The sequence below is a fragment of the Eutrema salsugineum genome, unplaced genomic scaffold (assembly GCF_000478725.1).
Source record: "Eutrema salsugineum unplaced genomic scaffold, Eutsalg1_0 scaffold_5, whole genome shotgun sequence".
Classification (NCBI taxonomy): domain Eukaryota; kingdom Viridiplantae; phylum Streptophyta; class Magnoliopsida; order Brassicales; family Brassicaceae; genus Eutrema; species Eutrema salsugineum.
The window spans coordinates 13617896-13636155 of record NW_006256612.1 but is presented as its reverse complement, the minus strand read 5'-3'; the positions used below and the strand labels follow the sequence as shown (position 1 = coordinate 13636155).

The following is an 18260-nucleotide window of genomic DNA, read 5'->3' as shown; positions in this document are numbered from 1 at the left end:
GAATAAATACATCTTTTTACTAACTACTTTTTGTTTTTGTTTTAATTATTTTACTATTTCCAATAAATGTATAACCATTATTCTCACTTCCCAATACTATTTCAGAAATTTAATATTTTTACAACTAATGTAAATTAAATATTTTTTAATTTATAAATAAAATAACATTAAATACTCCTAAAACAAGAATAAATCCTAAAACATCATCTATTTAGGAAAAAAAGAGTACATTATATAGTCGAAATAGACACTTCGGTGTTGGTTATTTGTTAGACCACCGTTTCGATTATAAACTTTATCTAAAAGTAACTAGAAAATAGCATCAATGAAATAAAATTTGTAAAAACAACAAAGAGTTGGGAAAAAAGAAAACTACAAGTAATACTCCATATCCCAATAGAGCTGAAACCACACCAAATCCAATCAATTTGTTGCCATCGGAGCTGACAAATTTCGGTTAGCTTTTATATGAAAACACTCCAAATAGAATAATAACCTGACGGAAACAAAATTCTCCAAATAAACCAAACTGGAATGGATCTGTCTATACATATATATTTATTTCGAAAAGCGGAACAAAATAAATATATATCGAGAACTTCATTAAAAACCGAAAATATTGTATTTCTTGTTACAATAGTATACACTAACGCAAGTTGCATTGCAAAGAATCCGAGCGGTAATGTTTTCGTAAAATTGCATCAAACTCCAACAACCAGCTGTTGTTGCAACTCGAAATCAAAATCACAACACAAAGTGGCCGCAGCTTCCACGCTCCGATCAGATCCATCACGCCGATTTCTCTTTCCCTCCGGGACCCTCCCTGCCCTGCTCGGATTGATATATGCTTTCTTCTCCGCGTTCGCGAGCTTTGAATCTGTGAACTTTTACCTCACTCCCGATCCAGGTTGAGAGGTCTTCTCTATTCGTTAATGGCTTGATTTGTTTGAGCTCGGAATCATTGACTTTTTCCAGATTTGGAATGGTTTTAAGAGTTTAATCATCGTTTCGCATCTTTCTCACCCGATTTATTGAGCCGAATCTGCAACTCAGATTCATTCGTCTTGGTTTTCATTCTTGTATGCGTTTGTTTGTTTTTTTCTAGGCTCTACTGACTTAGCTTTATTTATCTTGAAGCAGCCTCTTCATTTTTTTTCTTCTTTTTCGTTTTCGTGGCAGCGCTTACAGATCTGCCTAGTTTCGTTATTTGTAGATAGATAGGGCTTGTTTTCATTCGGGTTGGAAGTTGTTGAGTTTGAATCCTTGCATCAGCGTATTAGGAGTTTGCCTTGATTGAAATGTGTCTCTTGTGATTGCTTGCTTTGCTTTCCACTTACTCCCTAGGTCATTGATTGGTTATCATCATGGAATTACTCACATAAATATTGACTGGCTTAAGCTTCTGTTTGTGATTCTAGGTCAAACGTCAAGCGATTCCAGAGAATCGCATTGCATATATTAGTCACCAAAGACTGCCCTCTTTTAATTCTGTTAATCTGCTAGGATATGCTACAGAGTGTTGGCAAGTTATCCACTACAGGGGTACGCGTTGATGATTTTTCGAAATCCCTGTTGAGTAAATAAGGGCTGTATGTACTAGATTGCATTCTCTGTTAGAGTGGTCTGTGAATGGGAGCCAGAAAGCTTAGCTGTTGAGTTTATTGATGGAGCAAAGAATACAGCTACGCGGTGGTAGCACAGTGGAAGCTATATCTAATCAGGGAGATGTAGACAGAGAACAGGTTTTAGAGCCATTTGATATAGAAAATGAAACCAGGAAGGAGACAAACCACTCCAGCAGTTTTGATGTTGGTTTCAGTTCCGGTGATAACCTTGAAACGTTGCCTAAAGTGTCTAAAGAGGCTATCTCTCCCGCTGACATCCTAAAAACACTCTTTTTTATACTTGTATGGTACACTTTCAGCACATTTTTGACTCTGTAAGTATGTCTTTGTGACTATTCGTTATCCTTTTCTTGTTTTATTTCCTTACTTCTAGTATATAATTTGTTTGCTTATTTTATAGGTACAACAAAACTCTCTTGGGAGATGATTTGGGGAAATTTCCTGCTCCCTTGTTAATGAATACCATTCACTTTTCTATCCAAGCTGTTTTATCAAAGATGATAACATGGTACTGGTCGGGAAGATTTCAACCTGATGTTACCATATCATGGAGAGACTATTTCGTTAGAGGTAAACTAACTAAAACTATGTCATGAACGTTTTTTTTGTCGTCTTTTTACGTGCTAATGAGCATTCCCTTAGCCATTACTTTCTTTGCCATTCTCACTATATAGTATTGAGAACTTTCTGCAACTTATCCATTGCATCGAACATCTACAGTATCTAGTGACGACGAGAGATAGAAAAATTCAGAGGATTTAGGCTTTTTTTTGTCTCAGTTTATTGAAGTATTATATCGAATTTGCATGAACTGATGACCCACATGGACTTTCCTTTCACAGTTGTACCAACAGCACTTGGAACTGCAATGGATATAAACCTAAGTAATGAGTCACTTGTCTTCATATCGGTTACGTTTGCAACAATGGTTAGTTGTTTTATTTGCTGTGGTAGGTCTATGCAACTTGTTAGGAATTTGTAGGTGAATGAAGGAGAGACCTTTCTTATCAACTCGCGTTTTTTTTTTCCTTTGCAGTGCAAATCTGCAGCCCCAATATTTCTTCTTCTGTTCGCTTTTGCCTTCAGGTGCTTTATCGAGAACCTTTTTTTTTTTTAATTATATCTTGATCTTGTGACCAGGCATGAGGCTTTGTACATAACAAATTTATCAGTGGTAGACTCGATACAAACCTAATAATACTTTTCTGTACATCACTCTTTGAATACACATCGCTCTTTTTCAACCAACACACTGATTTGGTGCTGCATTTTCATAATGGAGTTTTCCATCCTTTTTGTTTGTTGTGTTATTCTGACACAGTTTCTCTTATTAGGCTGGAATCTCCAAGCCTGAAACTTTTTGGCATTATTTCAGTTATCTCAGCAGGAGTGTTGTTAACAGGTATGTTTTTCTCCAAACATTTATAATGCTTTACTCCGTTTTCACCTTAGCCAATTCTTCTTCTTGTTTGCTACAAAATCCATCTAAATGTCTTTTTTTTTTGTAGACACGAATCCATCTAAATGTCTTAGTTTTGATTATTCTAATCATACTGCTAATTACTATTCATTTGCATCCAGTTGCAAAGGAAACAGAATTTGAGTTTTGGGGTTTCGTTTTTGTCATGCTTGCTGCCGTCATGTCTGGTTTCCGTTGGTGTATGACTCAGGTTCTTTTGCAGGTATGTTATCTAGATCAGTTTTTTATTGCTTATAAGCCATGCATTGGATCTCTCTATACTAATCCTTGTGTTGTGTCTTCCAATATTTTTGGTGCATCTTGATGACAACATTGATGTGTAGAAAGAAACCTATGGTGAGTTCTGCTCTTGGTATTTTCGTGTCTATAAATTTCTCTGTTAATTTCTTAAAAGTCGCAAGACATGAATAATTTATACTACTCTTCTTACCTAGGCCTGAAAAATCCATTCACATTTATGAGTTACGTGGCACCAGTGATGGCTATAGTGACTGGCCTTCTTTCTCTCCTTCTGGACCCATGGAGTGAATTTAGAGACAACAGATACTTTGATAGTGGAGCGCATTTTGCTCGAACTTGTTTCTTGATGCTTTTTGGTGGAGCACTGGCGTTTTTCATGGTGAGCATTTGCTAACAATTTATAGTTATGTAAGAATGAACTTGTCTTGATAGGTGGAGGTTGAAGCAGCTTATAAAGATCTAATATAGTATCAGATCAGTCTTCCAAGCTCACTAGTTAGTATTTTGTTTCAGGTGTTAACAGAGTATGTTCTGGTTTCCGTGACCAGTGCTGTAACCGTCACAATAGCGGGCGTTGTTAAAGAGGCTGTCACCATAGTGGTACTTCCTATATTTTTACATTATCTGATTATGTTTGTTAGTATGTTAAAATATGATACAACCTCTAGCATTTTTCGTACTTTCCAAATATATATTCGTAAGATTAGGTGACACTGAGTTTTAAATTAGAAAAGGATTATCTAACTGGTGAAGCTTAGATTGTAAATACTGAACTGGTTCTATTCTTATGCAAGAAAGTCCTAACTATATCTGAATGAAACCATGGTGTGCTGTTCTAGACAAAGGAACTCATATCTTAAGTTGGCGAGACTATATATGTCAAATGGCATACAAATAGAACCACCTACTTTGGAGTCGGCTTGATAGGATGGGTTCTGAGTTCATGTCTGGCCTTACGATATTGTTATAGGTCAATACTTGTTTGCGAAAGGGAGATCGATGACACAGAACGTATTTCAGTTGTCTCAGTGCTACTTTTGAAATATTTGATGAATGCTGAATCAAATTACGGAGGTAAAATCTTCAATGTTGTTCTTCTACTCGGTGCGTACAGGTTGCAGTGTTTTACTTCCATGACGAATTTACGTGGCTGAAAGGTTTTGGTCTGATGATTATTATGGTTGGTGTCAGTTTGTTCAACTGGTACAAGTAAGTAACTCTTGTTCTCCTTCTAGAGTAAGGAACTTTTGAGTAACTTCTTTGTTATTATGTTGATAGATGAATAGACTCTCATATTGTGTCTTTGAAACTGGAAAATATGCTTTGATCTCTTGTCAGATATGAGAAACTGCAGAAGGGGCACAAAACAGAGGACGAGAAGCAGCTGCAAGCTCCAAGTCAAACTGGAAAATATGTGATCCTTGATGAAATGGATGATCAAGAAAATGGTCCCTAAGTATTATTTGCTGTTGCATTCACATTCTGTGGTAACTCTTTGATATTGTTGCATCATTAATGTGGAAGCATGTGGACCTTCCTTGAGAATATACTATATACACATTTTAAGGCAGTAGTTGAATTGGAATGGAAATTTGATGTTTCCCTGCCGTATTAAAAAGATAGAAGAACATAGCCATTATTATTATTATTATTATTATTTCAAGAGCTCACATGGGCAGTCTGTTGTATGTCTCATGTCTGTGTGTTAGGAGTAAGCAATCGATCAAATTTGGTCCACATTAGCCCTTCCTTTGTTATAACGGTCTGGTGAAATCGAATTATCTTCCATCTTGCATGGAAGCATCACAGACTCTTTGACTCAACGACTCCAAATCGTAGTCGAAACTTAAAAATATTATAATCTCAAATTTATTCTGTAGAACTACATAAATCTACTAATGGAAACATCAAATTACATATAAGCTTATGTGTAAAAAATTGAGACTAAAACTAAAAATACGAAAGAGAGAAAAGATGTATGATGAATCCAAAAAAATAATTGAAAAAGAAGAAGAAAAGAATTAGATGTGGCATCCACAACAGAGGTAGAAGAAGCAGAGAGTTGAAACGAGAACGAGAGCTTCGACTACATACAACACCTTGAAAACTACTCCGTCCACTATCTCCGTCTGCAATATCTCCACTGACTTCCACTTAAACGACGACGACGTTGAAAACAGATTCTTTAATCGCCGCCATGTCTGTGTTTCTTTGGCCGTCACTTGTTCCCCATCTTGCTGCTGCTGATGCTTCTTCTTCTTCAGCGACGCCCACTTCTTCATCACTCCCATCCTCTCTCTCTCTAGTCTCTAGTCTACGACAGAGTCATGCCACTGTGCATTCTTATAGGGAAGGAGAGGAGACGGTGGTAAATTGGTGAATAGGTTAAAGAAGGAGAGGGTATTAATGTCAAATGGGAGTAAGGAAGGAATGAGATGCGCTTGACCTTTTTTCTTCGGAAAAGGAAGGAAGATTAGCTGGCGAAAGGTGGATGAAGTGGAACCGTGGAAGGGAACGAGGGTATTTTAGGGATTTCCTTCCTTATTATTTTGTTTTAGTTAGAGAAGAACGGTCCAGCAGTTTCGCTTTTTAGTTTACAGAGCGACCCACTATAAAGAAGACAATACAACGGTCTTTTTTTTCTTGCTAAGAAATATGAACCGTTATACATATATATTATTTATTATCTATTTATATTGACATTATTCATGTAAATTTCTGATAGTAGTACGTGCCGACAAAATAAAAGAAATTACTAGTACGTGATGATGTAGTGTTGTAAAGAACTTTATGTATTTTTTTTTTAGATGCAAAACAGCTAACGTTAACTTGTCTACTTTACATCCGGGATAATGAAAGGGGAACCTAGTTTGTGACATTTATATACAGAGACTTTATTTTTATCAATTGATAGTTATTCTTTTTGCTCACATTATATCCAGAACTGACAATACTTCAGTCATACTTATTCTTGTCAGTTATACTAAAAAGAGTTGCAAGGAAAAAAGGGGGAAAAATATACGAAAAAGAGTTGAGAGGATAAAAGACTTGTGTAGTCGCATTTTAGTCGCGCCGCACGCAATGATAGGTTGAAAGAGTCAAAGTAGCTGAAACAAAAGTTGATTTGTCCACAAACACGAGAACGCCTACGCAACGACTTATAAGGGAATCTAAAACTACATGGCGTTTTACGTTTTTACCAATTAATGACGTGCCATTATCATGTTTGCACAACGACAAGAAGATAATTTGCTAGTGTAGTTTTGGGATATTCTACTAATTGGACCACTCTTATTTGGGACAACTACTGGCCCATGGGTTTTCTACGAGGGATTCGTATATCGAGCAGAAGTTAGCTTTCTTTTGGGAAATAAGAGAAGAAAATGTAAAAAAAAAAAATTAAAATCCAATATTTGGCCCATGCAGGTTTCGAACTGCGACCTTCGCGTTATTAGCACGACGCTCTAACCAACTGAGCTAATGGGCCTTCGTGTGGATGGTTTTAAATAACAAAATTCTAACAATGAAATTTCCTTGTGAGGTATTTGAACTCGACGAGTTCATTAAGTTAATAAAGGAAAAAAAAACTCACAATACGTCTCCGTTTCGACTTCTCTGTGAAGCAATTCTCTAGACTTTCCGGGAAAGCAGACAGACAAAAAAATGCCGGGAAATCTCGTAAAGGATAATAGGGGGATTCGAGCTTTCACCACAAAAACCCAGTTCTGGTTTTGCTTTCGTACTGTTTTTATAGAAAAGTCACAGCTCAAAAAGCGAGCGAAATCAATTAATTAGAGTATATTTCGCATTCTTTTCTTCCTCGTAGAGCAATCGCATTTCCCTTAACCCCACTCAACGAATCCCATCTCTGTTTCTCGCATCTCTTTCCTCTGCTCATATATAATCACAAAAAGGGAGCGAGGAAGATGGGTATTATGATAATCAGCGATTCGTCGAGTATTGTCGTAGAAGAAGAGGAATTGGTAATCGATCTGGTATGGCGAGTACCAGTGGAGGAAGAGTGGAGGATGGGCGGCCGCCGCAGATGCAACCTGGTCGGTCTCTGTCTCGGAGGATGACGCGAGCTGGGACGATGATGATTGATCATCCTAACGAAGACGAGAGCGCCATTGACAGCGAGCTTGTGCCTTCTTCCCTTGCTGCTATTGCTCCTATTCTTCGAGTAGCTAATGATATTGAGACTGACAACCCGAGGGTTGCTTACCTCTGTATGATTTTCTCAACTTTCACTCTCTCATTCTCTTACTTAGTTGATTTTGTTCGCAGTTTGATACAATGGAAGCTCAATTAGTTTGAATAATATATCACTGGGAGCTCAATTAGTTTGGAGTTACCTGACTACTATGGCTTTGTGTGCAAGTGTTATAGATAATTTCATCTACAGAATGGATTTGAGAAGCATTGTGGTTTTTGGATATCAAGTTTCTCACCTTACTGTACTCTCTCTCTCTCTCTCACTAGGTCGCTTCCACGCATTTGAGAAGGCTCATAGAATGGATCCAACATCAAGTGGACGAGGCGTCCGTCAATTTAAAACCTACCTGTTGCACAAATTAGAAAAGGTACATAGATCACATGATTGCCATCTCTCTTCCATGAATTGGAGCATGCAGATATAACAATGCTTGTTTAGTTGTGTGACTGACAGATTTTCCTCATTGAGTTTTGATATTTTTTTTCCTCTTGATTTATCTGAAAATTATTCCGGGCATTGTTTTATTTAAACCTGTATGTAAAATTAACATTTTTGACGTACCTTGAGATAGTAGTTCTTAAAATTTGTTTGTTGTTTAGGAAGAAGAGACTACACAACCTATGTTGGCGAAGAGTGACCCGAAAGAAATTCAGATGTATTATCAGAAGTTCTATGAGGATAACATACAAAAAGGAGAAGGGAAAAAGACACCGTGAGATAAATTCTTACTATTTTGTAATCATTACATGATAAATGATGTCTCCTAACTCTTTTGCTTCCATCGACTTTGTCATTATAGGGAGGAGATGGCCAAGCTTTACCAGATAGCGAGTGTCTTGTATGATGTGCTAAAGACTGTGGTTCCTTCAACCAGAATTGACGAACAGGTCGACTAGTGTTCCCCTACATCCCTGGATTCTGAAGAGGGTAATTATGGCACTTGACAATTTTTTTGTTTGTTATTGTTTGATGTAGACCCGCAGGTATGCTAAAGAAGTTGAAAGAAAGAAGGAACAGTATGAGCACTACAACATTCTTCCGCTGTACGCTGTAGGGGCAAAAACCGCAATAATGGAACTCCCTGAGGTTGCATGTGCAAGATTTTGCTTACTTAAGCTGTCCATCATTTTAGTCATTCTGAGCTCTTACCGATGTTTTCTCGTTAAAATTTAGATTAAGGTGGCAATTCTTGCCGTCTGTAATGTTCAAAATCTTCCTCGGCCAAGATTTCATTCAGCCTCAACTAACCCAGACGAAGTTGATAGGGAAAGAGCCAGATCTTTTAATGATATTCTCGAGTGGCTTGCTTTGGTTTTTGGTTTTCAGGTATCTTTCAAGTTTCTTTCTTCCCAATTTTTTGATATTAAATTTTATTTACTGAAAAGTGTCATGATTAATCTTCCTATTTTTCATGGTGAAAGAGAGGAAATGTAGCTAATCAAAGGGAGCATCTCATACTGCTGCTTGCCAACGTTGATGTGAGAAAGAGGGATCTCGAGAATTATGAAGAGGTAATATTTCAGTACTCTGTGGCCGATCGCAAAGTTTCCTTTCTGAAGGATATTACATACAAATTAACTAACATCAAAGAAAATTTAGCTGAAGCCTAGCACCGTGAGGAAGTTGATGGAAAAGTATTTTAAGAATTACAGGTCATGGTGCAAGTATTTGCGGTGTGAATCATATCTCAGGTATCATAAATGATATTCTCTTAGATAAATCAAGTTCTTAACGCACCTGAGACTTCGAAAAACCTTTTCCCTTACATCCCTTCTATTCTAAAGTTTATGTTTATTGGCGGATGGTTTTCCTATTGACAGGTTTCCTCCAGGTTGTGATGAACAACAGCTGAGCCTTCTGTACATTGGCCTTTATCTACTCATATGGGGTGAAGCATCGAACGTCCGCTTCATGCCTGAATGCCTTTGCTACATATTCCACAATGTAGGCTCTTGAAGTTCAGCGATCCTCCTTTCCTCTTGTGTTTTTCTGTGATGCTTCTCCCGGTCAATTCAAATTACAGAAATAGAATTTCACACTTTTCTTGTGATAGGTTGAATGAAACAAGAATATTAATTTTCTCTAGATGACAAGCAAATAACAACGTACACACCTTTTAAAATGTGTGTTTAGTTACCTAGCTATTTTCTGTGATTTGGTTCGTAATGATCTAATATATTGCGGTGTTTTTGATGATGCTTGCATATCTGTAATGTCTACCTAAGATTTACTAAGCGAAGAGTCCTTTGATTTGTTCTCATACTATTCTGCTGTAAGATTCTATTCAACCGTGTTTTTTTCTGTAAATTTTCTTGTGAAGATGGCGAATGAAGTCCATGGAATTCTGTTTGGCAATGTGTACCCTGTAACTGGGGACACATATGAGGCAGGCGCACCTGATGAAGAGGCATTCTTAAGGAATGTTATAACACCAATCTATCAGGTCTTACGCAAGGTATGTAACTTCCTGTTCTAGCTTTCGTTTTTTTACCTCACGTATTAGTTCACTAAGAAGACCAGGTTTCTTTTGTGGAAAAAAGGAAGTCAGGAGAAACAAAATGGGAAAGGCAAGCCATTCGAAATGGAGAAACTATGATGATCTGAATGAGTATTTTTGGTGAGTTAACTCAGCTTGATCTGGTTTTATATGTTTTAGTCAATTGTTGCTGTCTGAGCAAATGCAGATTACTTTTTCAGGGATAAGAGGTGTTTTAGGCTGAAATGGCCAATGAACTTCAAGGCAGATTTTTTCATCCACTCTGATGAGATCTCACAATTTCCGAATGAGGTGTTAATTCTGCTTAGTCATGCAGTATACTGTGATCTTTTTTCTTTAATCTTCACTTTTTCATCACCTTTGAAGTATTTGATGGATTGAGTAACCTTTTATTGGGAGGTTGATTTCTGGATATTTTTAGAGTTTATATTCCCAAATGCTTACTTGCATCGACCATCCATCTTTTTTGAATCCCAGTATATAAATGGAGCAATGAATTTTTATTGATTGCAGAGACATGACCAAGTCTCATATGGAAAAAGGAAACCCAAAACTAATTTTGTTGAAGCTCGGACGTTTTGGAACCTCTATCGAAGTTTCGATCGAATGTGGATGTTCCTTGTGTTGGCTCTACAGGTACGACTCTAAATGAAAATTCTCACTCTACTTCTGCTCTGTTTGGTCAGTGTATGTAGTGATTATATGACTTTTCAGACTATGATAATAGTTGCATGGAGCCCGTCAGGATCTATCCTTGCCATTTTTTCTGAGGACGTATTTAAAAATGTGTTGACCATTTTCATTACTTCAGCTTTTCTTAATCTTCTACAAGGTAACTTCTAATTCTGTTTGAGTTTGACGTTATCCCTATCTTTAATATTTTTACCATATTGGCATAATCATTCGTTCTTTTTTGAAATGCAGCGACATTGGATGTAATTCTTAGTTTTGGTGCTTGGAAGAGCCTAAAGTTTTCCCAAATTCTGCGGTACATCACAAAATTTTTAATGGCAGCCATGTGGGCCATCACGTTGCCCATTACTTACTCGAAGTCGGTGCAAAATCCAACCGGGCTAATAAAGTTCTTCAGCAACTGGGTTGGAAGTTGGCTTCACCAGTCGTTATACAACTATGCTATTGCCTTATATGTCTTACCAAATATTTTGGCTGCTGTGTTTTTCTTACTTCCACCTTTACGGAGAATAATGGAGAGATCGAATATGCGGATTGTCACGCTTATCATGTGGTGGGCTCAGCCAAAATTGTATATTGGCAGAGGAATGCATGAAGAGATGTTTGCACTTTTCAAGTAAGAAAGATGATGTTATTCATAGTAGTTTTCTTCTCTATTTTTCCGTTATGATCGTCCTTTTCCTGGATCCTGATAGAAACTCCAGCAAGCTGCTGTTCTTCACTGGATGCATTACTTTTATGCTTCCATGATGGATTTTCTTCAATTCATTTTGTCTTAGGTATACATTCTTTTGGGTCATGCTGTTACTTAGCAAGCTCGCATTCAGCTACTACGTGGAGGTGATTTTTGCTAACCCTTTTAACTCATCTTTTTTTTTTCTACTGATCAATGTATGCTCTCATCTTTACATGTTTACCGTTAATAGTTTTAGTTTTCTAATCCTTCACTATTTTCGGTTGTAGTCCTATTTATCATCTAAAACTTGCTATAAGCATCCTTTTGTTGCAGTTTAACATGTAATTTTTATTGATGATACCTGGACAGATATTACCACTTGTCAATCCAACGAAGTTAATATGGGACATGCGCGTCGTAAATTATCAGTGGCATGAGTTCTTTCCAAATGGTAGTGATCCTTCTCATAGTATCCTTATTTATTGGTATTAACTTCTTCTCATTCTAAACTAAGGTGATATATTCATGCAGCCACTCACAACATTGGTGTAATTATCTCCATATGGGGTCCAATTGTCTTGGTAAGTAATTTGTATTGAATAACTTTGCACGAATATTTCTAATACCCTGAAATTTGATTCATGTTTAAGGTTTATTTTATGGATACGCAAATATGGTATGCCATATTCTCCACTCTATTTGGTGGGATTTATGGAGCTTTCAGCCATCTAGGGGAGGTAATTCTTTTCTCGTTTGTTAATACGCAAAAATTATAAACCAAAATCCTATTTGGTATTATGAAAACATGTTTCTGATTCCCTAGGTGAAGACCCCATTATTCTGCAAAGTTTTTTTTATTTCTTTTATCTCCAATATTCTTATTTGCAGATACGTACACTTGGAATGTTGCGGTCCAGATTTAGATTTGTTCCATCAGCTTTCTGTACTAAACTTACACCATTACCTCAAGGCCATGCAAAGAGAAAGCATTTGGTATAAATTTGATTGATGAGAATGTATACGCCAACAATTTTCATTTATGGGTGACAAATGTAACATTTGAGTAATGCAGGACGAAACAGTGGACGAAAAAGACATTGCGCGGTTCTCACAGATGTGGAATAAATTCATATATACTATGCGGGATGAGGATCTGATCAGCGATAGGTTTGAGGACTTTTTTTGTAATATAGACTCGTCACATTAACCTTCTATGTTCATATTAGAAATATACTCGTGTTCTTTGCTTATTTGGTGTGTAGGGAAAGAGATTTGCTGCTTGTACCTTCGTCTTCAGGAGATGTTTCTGTTGTGCAATGGCCTCCTTTCTTGCTTGCTAGCAAAGTAAATAATACAGATATCTCTGTAACATATTCGCCCATCCATTATCTCTTCTTGAAGAATTGTTTCCTATTGGTGACAGATTCCAATAGCCTTAGATATGGCTAAAGATTTCAAAGGAAAGGAGGACGTCGACTTATTCAAGAAGATTAAAAGTGAATACTATATGCATTATGCAGTGGTTGAAGCTTATGAAGCGGTGAGGGACGTAATATATGGCCTTCTTGAAGATGAATCTGATAAAAGGTGAGAATTTTGTTTTCGCTTCATTATCAGATTTATGCATTCTTAACCTAATCCAGACTGGCGTACTTACTAACTATACTACTGCTGTCTCCCAATCTATATAGGATTGTAAGGGAAATTTGTTATGAGATTGATGTTAGCATCCAACAACATAGATTTTTAAGTGAATTCCGGATGACTGGTATGCCTTTACTCAGTGATAAGCTAGAGAAGTTCTTGAAAATCCTGGTAACGTGAATATATTTTATTTTTCTCGTTCAATACCAATACTTACTTTTTGTGTTTGTTTTTTGCTCCTTCTTTCTAAATGAAATCTTGTCGTGCTGACAGCTAAGTGATTATGAGGAAGATGAAACTTACAAGTCTCAGATAATCAATGTTCTCCAAGATATTATTGAAATCATCACGCAGGATGTTATGGTTAACGGTCACGAGTAAGTCTTGTTAATTCATATGTGAAAGTTTGGCTCATCTTCTATGCAAGAAAAGCTCCTCTGTTTTTTGTTTCTTTAGTTTTAACAATCCTTATATGTGTAAGCCCAAATGTTACATTCTTTGTCTTTCTACCTGTAGAATCCTTGAGAGGGCTCATTTTCAGAGTGGTGATATTGAAAGCGACAGGAAAGAACAAAGGTTTGAAAAGATAAATCTTGGTTTGACTAAGAACGTCTCTTGGAGGGAAAAGGTACACCATTTTTTTCTGTCCGATGTTAAGAACCAACCATGTCTTCTGCTTTTGGATCTCATTCATTCATTTATTCTTACTTTGTAGGTTGTGAGACTCTTGTTACTTGTGACTGTTAAAGAATCTGCAATAAATATCCCTCAAAATTTGGAAGCTCGTCGTCGTATGACATTCTTTGCAAATTCCCTGTTCATGAATATGCCAGATGCTCCTCGAGTTCGTGATATGCTATCATTTAGGTACATGTTTTAGCTTAATACCTGAAGAAAACTTACTCTTCACTTACACCTTTGTAAACTATGCTAAATCAAAGTAATAATGGTCCTAGAGAAGATCTAAGTCTGCTTCTTTCCACATTTATGTCTAGTGTCTTAACTCCTTATTACAAAGAAGATGTTCTCTATTCGGAGGACGAACTGAACAAGGAAAACGAAGATGGAATATCTATTTTGTTCTACCTACAGAGAATATATCCTGGTGAGCTTCTATCTGGTGCTTTTGTACGTCTTTATAACAAATTTTAAAGTTAATCGAATGAAATGGCTGCTTAACAGAGGAATGGTCGAACTATTGTGAACGTGTAAATGATGCGAAACGGAATTTTTCTGAGAAAGACAAGGCAGAGCAACTTCGTCAATGGGTATCTTATAGAGGCCAGACCCTTTCAAGGACAGGTATACTATCAAAATGTTGTAGGATTTTACTCATATGTCTACGATCTGTGGTCACTAATGTATTGAAAATCTTCCATTTTGCTAGTTAGGGGAATGATGTACTACAGAATGGCTCTCGAGCTTCAATGTTTCCAGGAATACACTGGAGAAAACGGTTTGTATTTTCTCTCCATTCTCAGTATTAGATATTTCAAACTTTCAGATTTTATTGTTCGCCTTTTCTTCCTTAGTAATATCATCCACTACTGCATTTAGTTGTCAAGAGAACTTTTTGTAACAAAGTATGTTTTATGAACTCTATTTTCATCTTGCAGCTACACATGGTGGCTACCTTCCCTCAGATTCATATGAAGATGATCAAAAGGCTTTTAGTGACCGGGCACGAGCTCTTGCAGATTTAAAATTCACATATGTCGTGTCATGTCAGGTCTATGGGAACCAGAAAAAGTCAAGTGATAGCCGGGATCGAAGTTGTTACAACAATATTTTACAGCTCATGTTAAAGTAAGAAAGTTATCCTTGTTTGAAATCAAACCTTCATGCTTATTCTCTTAGCTTAGTTTTAATCATACATTATTGTTAGGTATCCGTCTTTGCGTGTTGCCTATATAGATGAAAGGGAGGAGACAGTTAATGGAAAATCACAGAAAGTATTCTACTCCGTGCTGCTTAAAGGATGTGACAAATTAGATGAGGTATACGAAGGCAAATTGTAATTCATACATAAATAGGCCTTACCTAGTTTTCTCTCCATGAACTTTGTTCTTGATTTATTAGGAAATATACCGTATCAAACTTCCCGGCCATCCTACTGAAATTGGCGAAGGAAAACCCGAGAATCAAAACCATGCCATAATTTTCACTCGCGGTGAAGCACTTCAGACCATAGACATGAACCAGGTAGGATTTCGTCTCTCTATCCCTCAATCAATTTGTTGATTCCAGCTATGTTCTCATTCCTTTATCCCACTTCAGGACAACTACTTTGAAGAGTCTTTCAAAATGAGAAATGTGCTACAAGAATTTGATGAAGGTCGACGTGGCAAGAGAAATCCTACAATTTTGGGTCTTCGTGAACACATATTTACAGGAAGGTATGAGATTCTTCATTACGTGTGGTCGTCGTTGATGTTAATGCATCACATATTGGCACTATAATATTTTGTTTTCTTAATCTTTCTTGTCTGATTTCTCTCCGACTCTACAGTGTTTCATCACTTGCCTGGTTCATGTCGAATCAAGAAACAAGTTTCGTTACCATTGGCCAACGTGTTCTGGCAAATCCTCTGAGGTATTCTCATATTTTGTGACTAGGGGAAAGATCCTTGCTATCCTTACCTTGTAGCTTCAAATCTTACTTCAAAAGTAGCAGTATCTGCATAATCGAATCTAATAGATTATCTTAGAACTAAAATCTTTTTTTTTTTCTCTAGAAAGAAGACTAGCTTGGATTCTTTGTACAACTTGCTCACATTTCTGTTAATTTACAGGGTGCGTTTCCATTATGGCCATCCTGATATATTTGATAGAATCTTCCACATAACAAGGGGAGGCATTAGCAAGGCGTCAAAGATAATAAACTTAAGCGAAGATATATTTGCAGGTAGACAACGGTTCTTGACAAACGTTAAATTTTCTTGTAGATGTTGTGATGGCTAACCATGGTAACTTCCAGGGTACAATTCAACTCTGCGTGGGGGTTACATCACACACCATGAGTATATCCAAGCAGGGAAAGGGCGTGATGTAGGGATGAATCAAATTTCGTTTTTTGAAGCCAAAGTTGCGAATGGTAATGGAGAACAAACACTAAGTCGTGATGTTTACCGACTTGGACGGCGGTTTGATTTTTACAGGATGCTCTCATTCTACTTCACCACAGTTGGTTTCTATTTCAGTAGCATGGTATGCCTAATTCCTCATTCAAATAGTTACTTTCTCTTGTAGCTATGCCTAATTCCTCATTCGAACATGTCTTTTTTCTGTTTCAGATAACGGTGCTCACAGTATATGTGTTCCTTTATGGCCGGCTTTATTTGGTATTGAGCGGATTGGAAAGGGAGATCCTACAAAGTGCAACTATACATCAGTCCAAAGCCCTTGAGGAGGCATTAGCAGCACAATCTGTTTTCCAATTGGGTTTTCTAATGGTTCTACCAATGGTTATGGAAATTGGCCTAGAAAAAGGGTTTCGCACGGCCCTGGGTGATTTCATCATAATGCAGCTTCAGCTTGCCTCTGTTTTCTTCACGTTTCAGCTGGGAACGAAAGCGCATTACTTTGGGAGGACGATTTTGCATGGAGGTTCTAAGTACAGAGCAACTGGTCGAGGGTTTGTTGTTTTCCATGCGAAGTTTGCGGAAAACTATAGACTATATTCGCGAAGCCACTTTGTTAAGGGACTGGAGTTGGTCATACTACTAGTAGTGTATCAAGTTTATGGGAATTCGTACCGTAGCTCAAGTCTTTATATATACATCACATTTTCAATGTGGTTCCTGGTGACTTCTTGGTTGTTTGCTCCATTTATATTCAACCCATCTGGGTTTGAGTGGCAAAAGACAGTGGACGACTGGACTGACTGGAAAAGATGGATGGGAAACCGCGGTGGAATAGGAATCGTTCTTGACAAAAGTTGGGAATCATGGTGGGATACAGAGCAAGAACATCTCAAGCACACAAATTTAAGAGGAAGGGTTCTCGAGATACTTCTCGCACTTCGTTTCCTCCTTTACCAGTATGGAATTGTCTACCACCTCAACATCGCTCATCGCAACACAACATTTCTGGTATATCATTCTTTTTTTTGGCATAGTCTTTTATAGATTCCCTTTAGCTTTAGAATTTACAATAACTTTGTATCTTTCTTCTTTAAGGTTTATGGACTGTCTTGGGCAGTCTTGTTGTCAGTTCTCCTCGTCCTAAAGGTAAGGCTCCGTAACAAATCTGCTTCGAGCTTCTTTACCCAGTTCAAGACCAGAAAATCTTCAGCCAAGTCTATAAGAGATAGTCTTGTGGTTTTAGAACAATGGATTTCTATATTTGACATTGATGCTTGTTTTGTTTAATCATTTGGTACAGATGGTATCGATGGGAAGACGGAAATTTGGTACAGATTTTCAGGTTATGTTCAGGATTCTCAAGGCGCTTCTCTTCCTTGGTTTCTTGTCAGTCATGACAGTATTATTTGTCGTGTGCGGCCTCACGATCGCAGATCTATGTGCTTCCATGCTCGCATTCTTGCCTACGGGCTGGGCCATTCTTCTTGTAAGTCCACACAACTTTCTTAGCTGCCCGATAATATTTTCTTTGGATGGGACAAAGTTTGTAAATCTGTTTCTATGTTTTGAAGATCGGTCAAGCGCTGCGTAGCGTGCTCAAGGGATTAGGATTCTGGGACTCGATTAAAGAGCTAGGGAGAGCGTACGAGTACATAATGGGTCTTGTGATATTCACACCCATTGCAGTCTTATCTTGGTTCCCATTTGTGTCTGAATTCCAAACCAGACTGCTGTTTAATCAAGCCTTCAGTCGCGGTCTCCAGATCTCTATGATCCTCGCCGGAAAGAAGGATAAAGAGACACCTTCCGCCTCCAAGTAGTGACTCAACCGCCTTCTTCCTTCTTTCCTACTTTGTTCTTCATTCTTTTTTCTTCTGTTGTTGCTGTTTTATTGATTCAGCCTTTTGGGATCATAGAAAAAATGTTTAGAGCACCTGACGTAAGACCCTCGTACTCATACTACAGTATGTTGTTTTTCAGACTAGGTCATGTCTTCAATAGTCTATGACAATTCCTTTGTACCCTTTTAATTTGTTATTCACCAACATGATACAAAAAAGCATAAAACTTCCATTGACTGACCTGTGTAAAAAACAAATGTTGGGT

At 37.4% G+C, this 18260-nt stretch overlaps 3 protein-coding genes and 1 non-coding gene across 5 annotated transcripts; 2 read left to right on the top strand and 2 right to left on the bottom strand.

Moving 5' to 3' along the window:
- The first annotated feature begins 657 nt into the window (after positions 1–657).
- On the top strand, positions 658–4946 carry LOC18994224 (probable sugar phosphate/phosphate translocator At1g06470). 2 transcript variants are annotated; one of them, XM_006417850.2, is made up of 12 exons: positions 658–907; positions 1419–1939; positions 2026–2195; positions 2468–2553; positions 2662–2711; positions 2960–3027; positions 3207–3307; positions 3429–3441; positions 3540–3724; positions 3859–3945; positions 4460–4554; positions 4684–4946. In XM_006417850.2, exons 2-12 carry the CDS (start codon positions 1665–1667, stop codon positions 4799–4801), a joined length of 1248 nt encoding a protein of 415 aa, XP_006417913.1. In that variant the 5' UTR covers positions 658–907; positions 1419–1664; the 3' UTR covers positions 4802–4946. The 2 variants fall into 2 exon arrangements, with proteins under 2 accessions (XP_006417913.1, XP_006417914.2); XM_006417851.2 differs by lacking the exons at positions 4460–4554; positions 4684–4946 and adding an exon at positions 4316–4449.
- Positions 4947–5184: 238 nt separating this feature from the next.
- Positions 5185–5717, bottom strand: LOC18994223. Its single transcript, XM_006417849.2, has one exon. The coding sequence runs from the start codon at positions 5634–5636 to the stop codon at positions 5367–5369; it is 270 nt and encodes an 89-aa protein (XP_006417912.1). The 5' UTR covers positions 5637–5717; the 3' UTR covers positions 5185–5366.
- Positions 5718–6759: 1042 nt separating this feature from the next.
- On the bottom strand, positions 6760–6832 carry TRNAI-AAU. Its single transcript has one exon. It is a non-coding gene; the product is annotated as a tRNA-Ile (tRNA).
- Positions 6833–7342: 510 nt separating this feature from the next.
- On the top strand, positions 7343–18231 carry LOC18994222 (callose synthase 7). Its single transcript, XM_006417848.2, has 41 exons — positions 7343–7574; positions 7828–7928; positions 8161–8273; positions 8361–8448; positions 8537–8647; positions 8735–8887; positions 8983–9072; positions 9161–9252; positions 9382–9505; positions 9882–10016; positions 10102–10178; positions 10259–10349; positions 10572–10694; positions 10773–10890; positions 10983–11367; positions 11531–11591; positions 11797–11878; positions 11959–12008; positions 12078–12164; positions 12316–12420; positions 12500–12594; positions 12690–12771; positions 12851–13014; positions 13119–13242; positions 13345–13448; positions 13588–13699; positions 13787–13938; positions 14067–14176; positions 14254–14373; positions 14459–14527; positions 14688–14877; positions 14957–15068; positions 15151–15273; positions 15349–15467; positions 15581–15664; positions 15864–15976; positions 16049–16278; positions 16365–17162; positions 17250–17300; positions 17455–17640; positions 17726–18231. The coding sequence occupies exons 1-41, from the start codon at positions 7343–7345 to the stop codon at positions 17972–17974; spliced, it is 5805 nt and encodes a 1934-aa protein (XP_006417911.1). The 3' UTR covers positions 17975–18231.
- Positions 18232–18260: the final 29 nt, after the last annotated feature.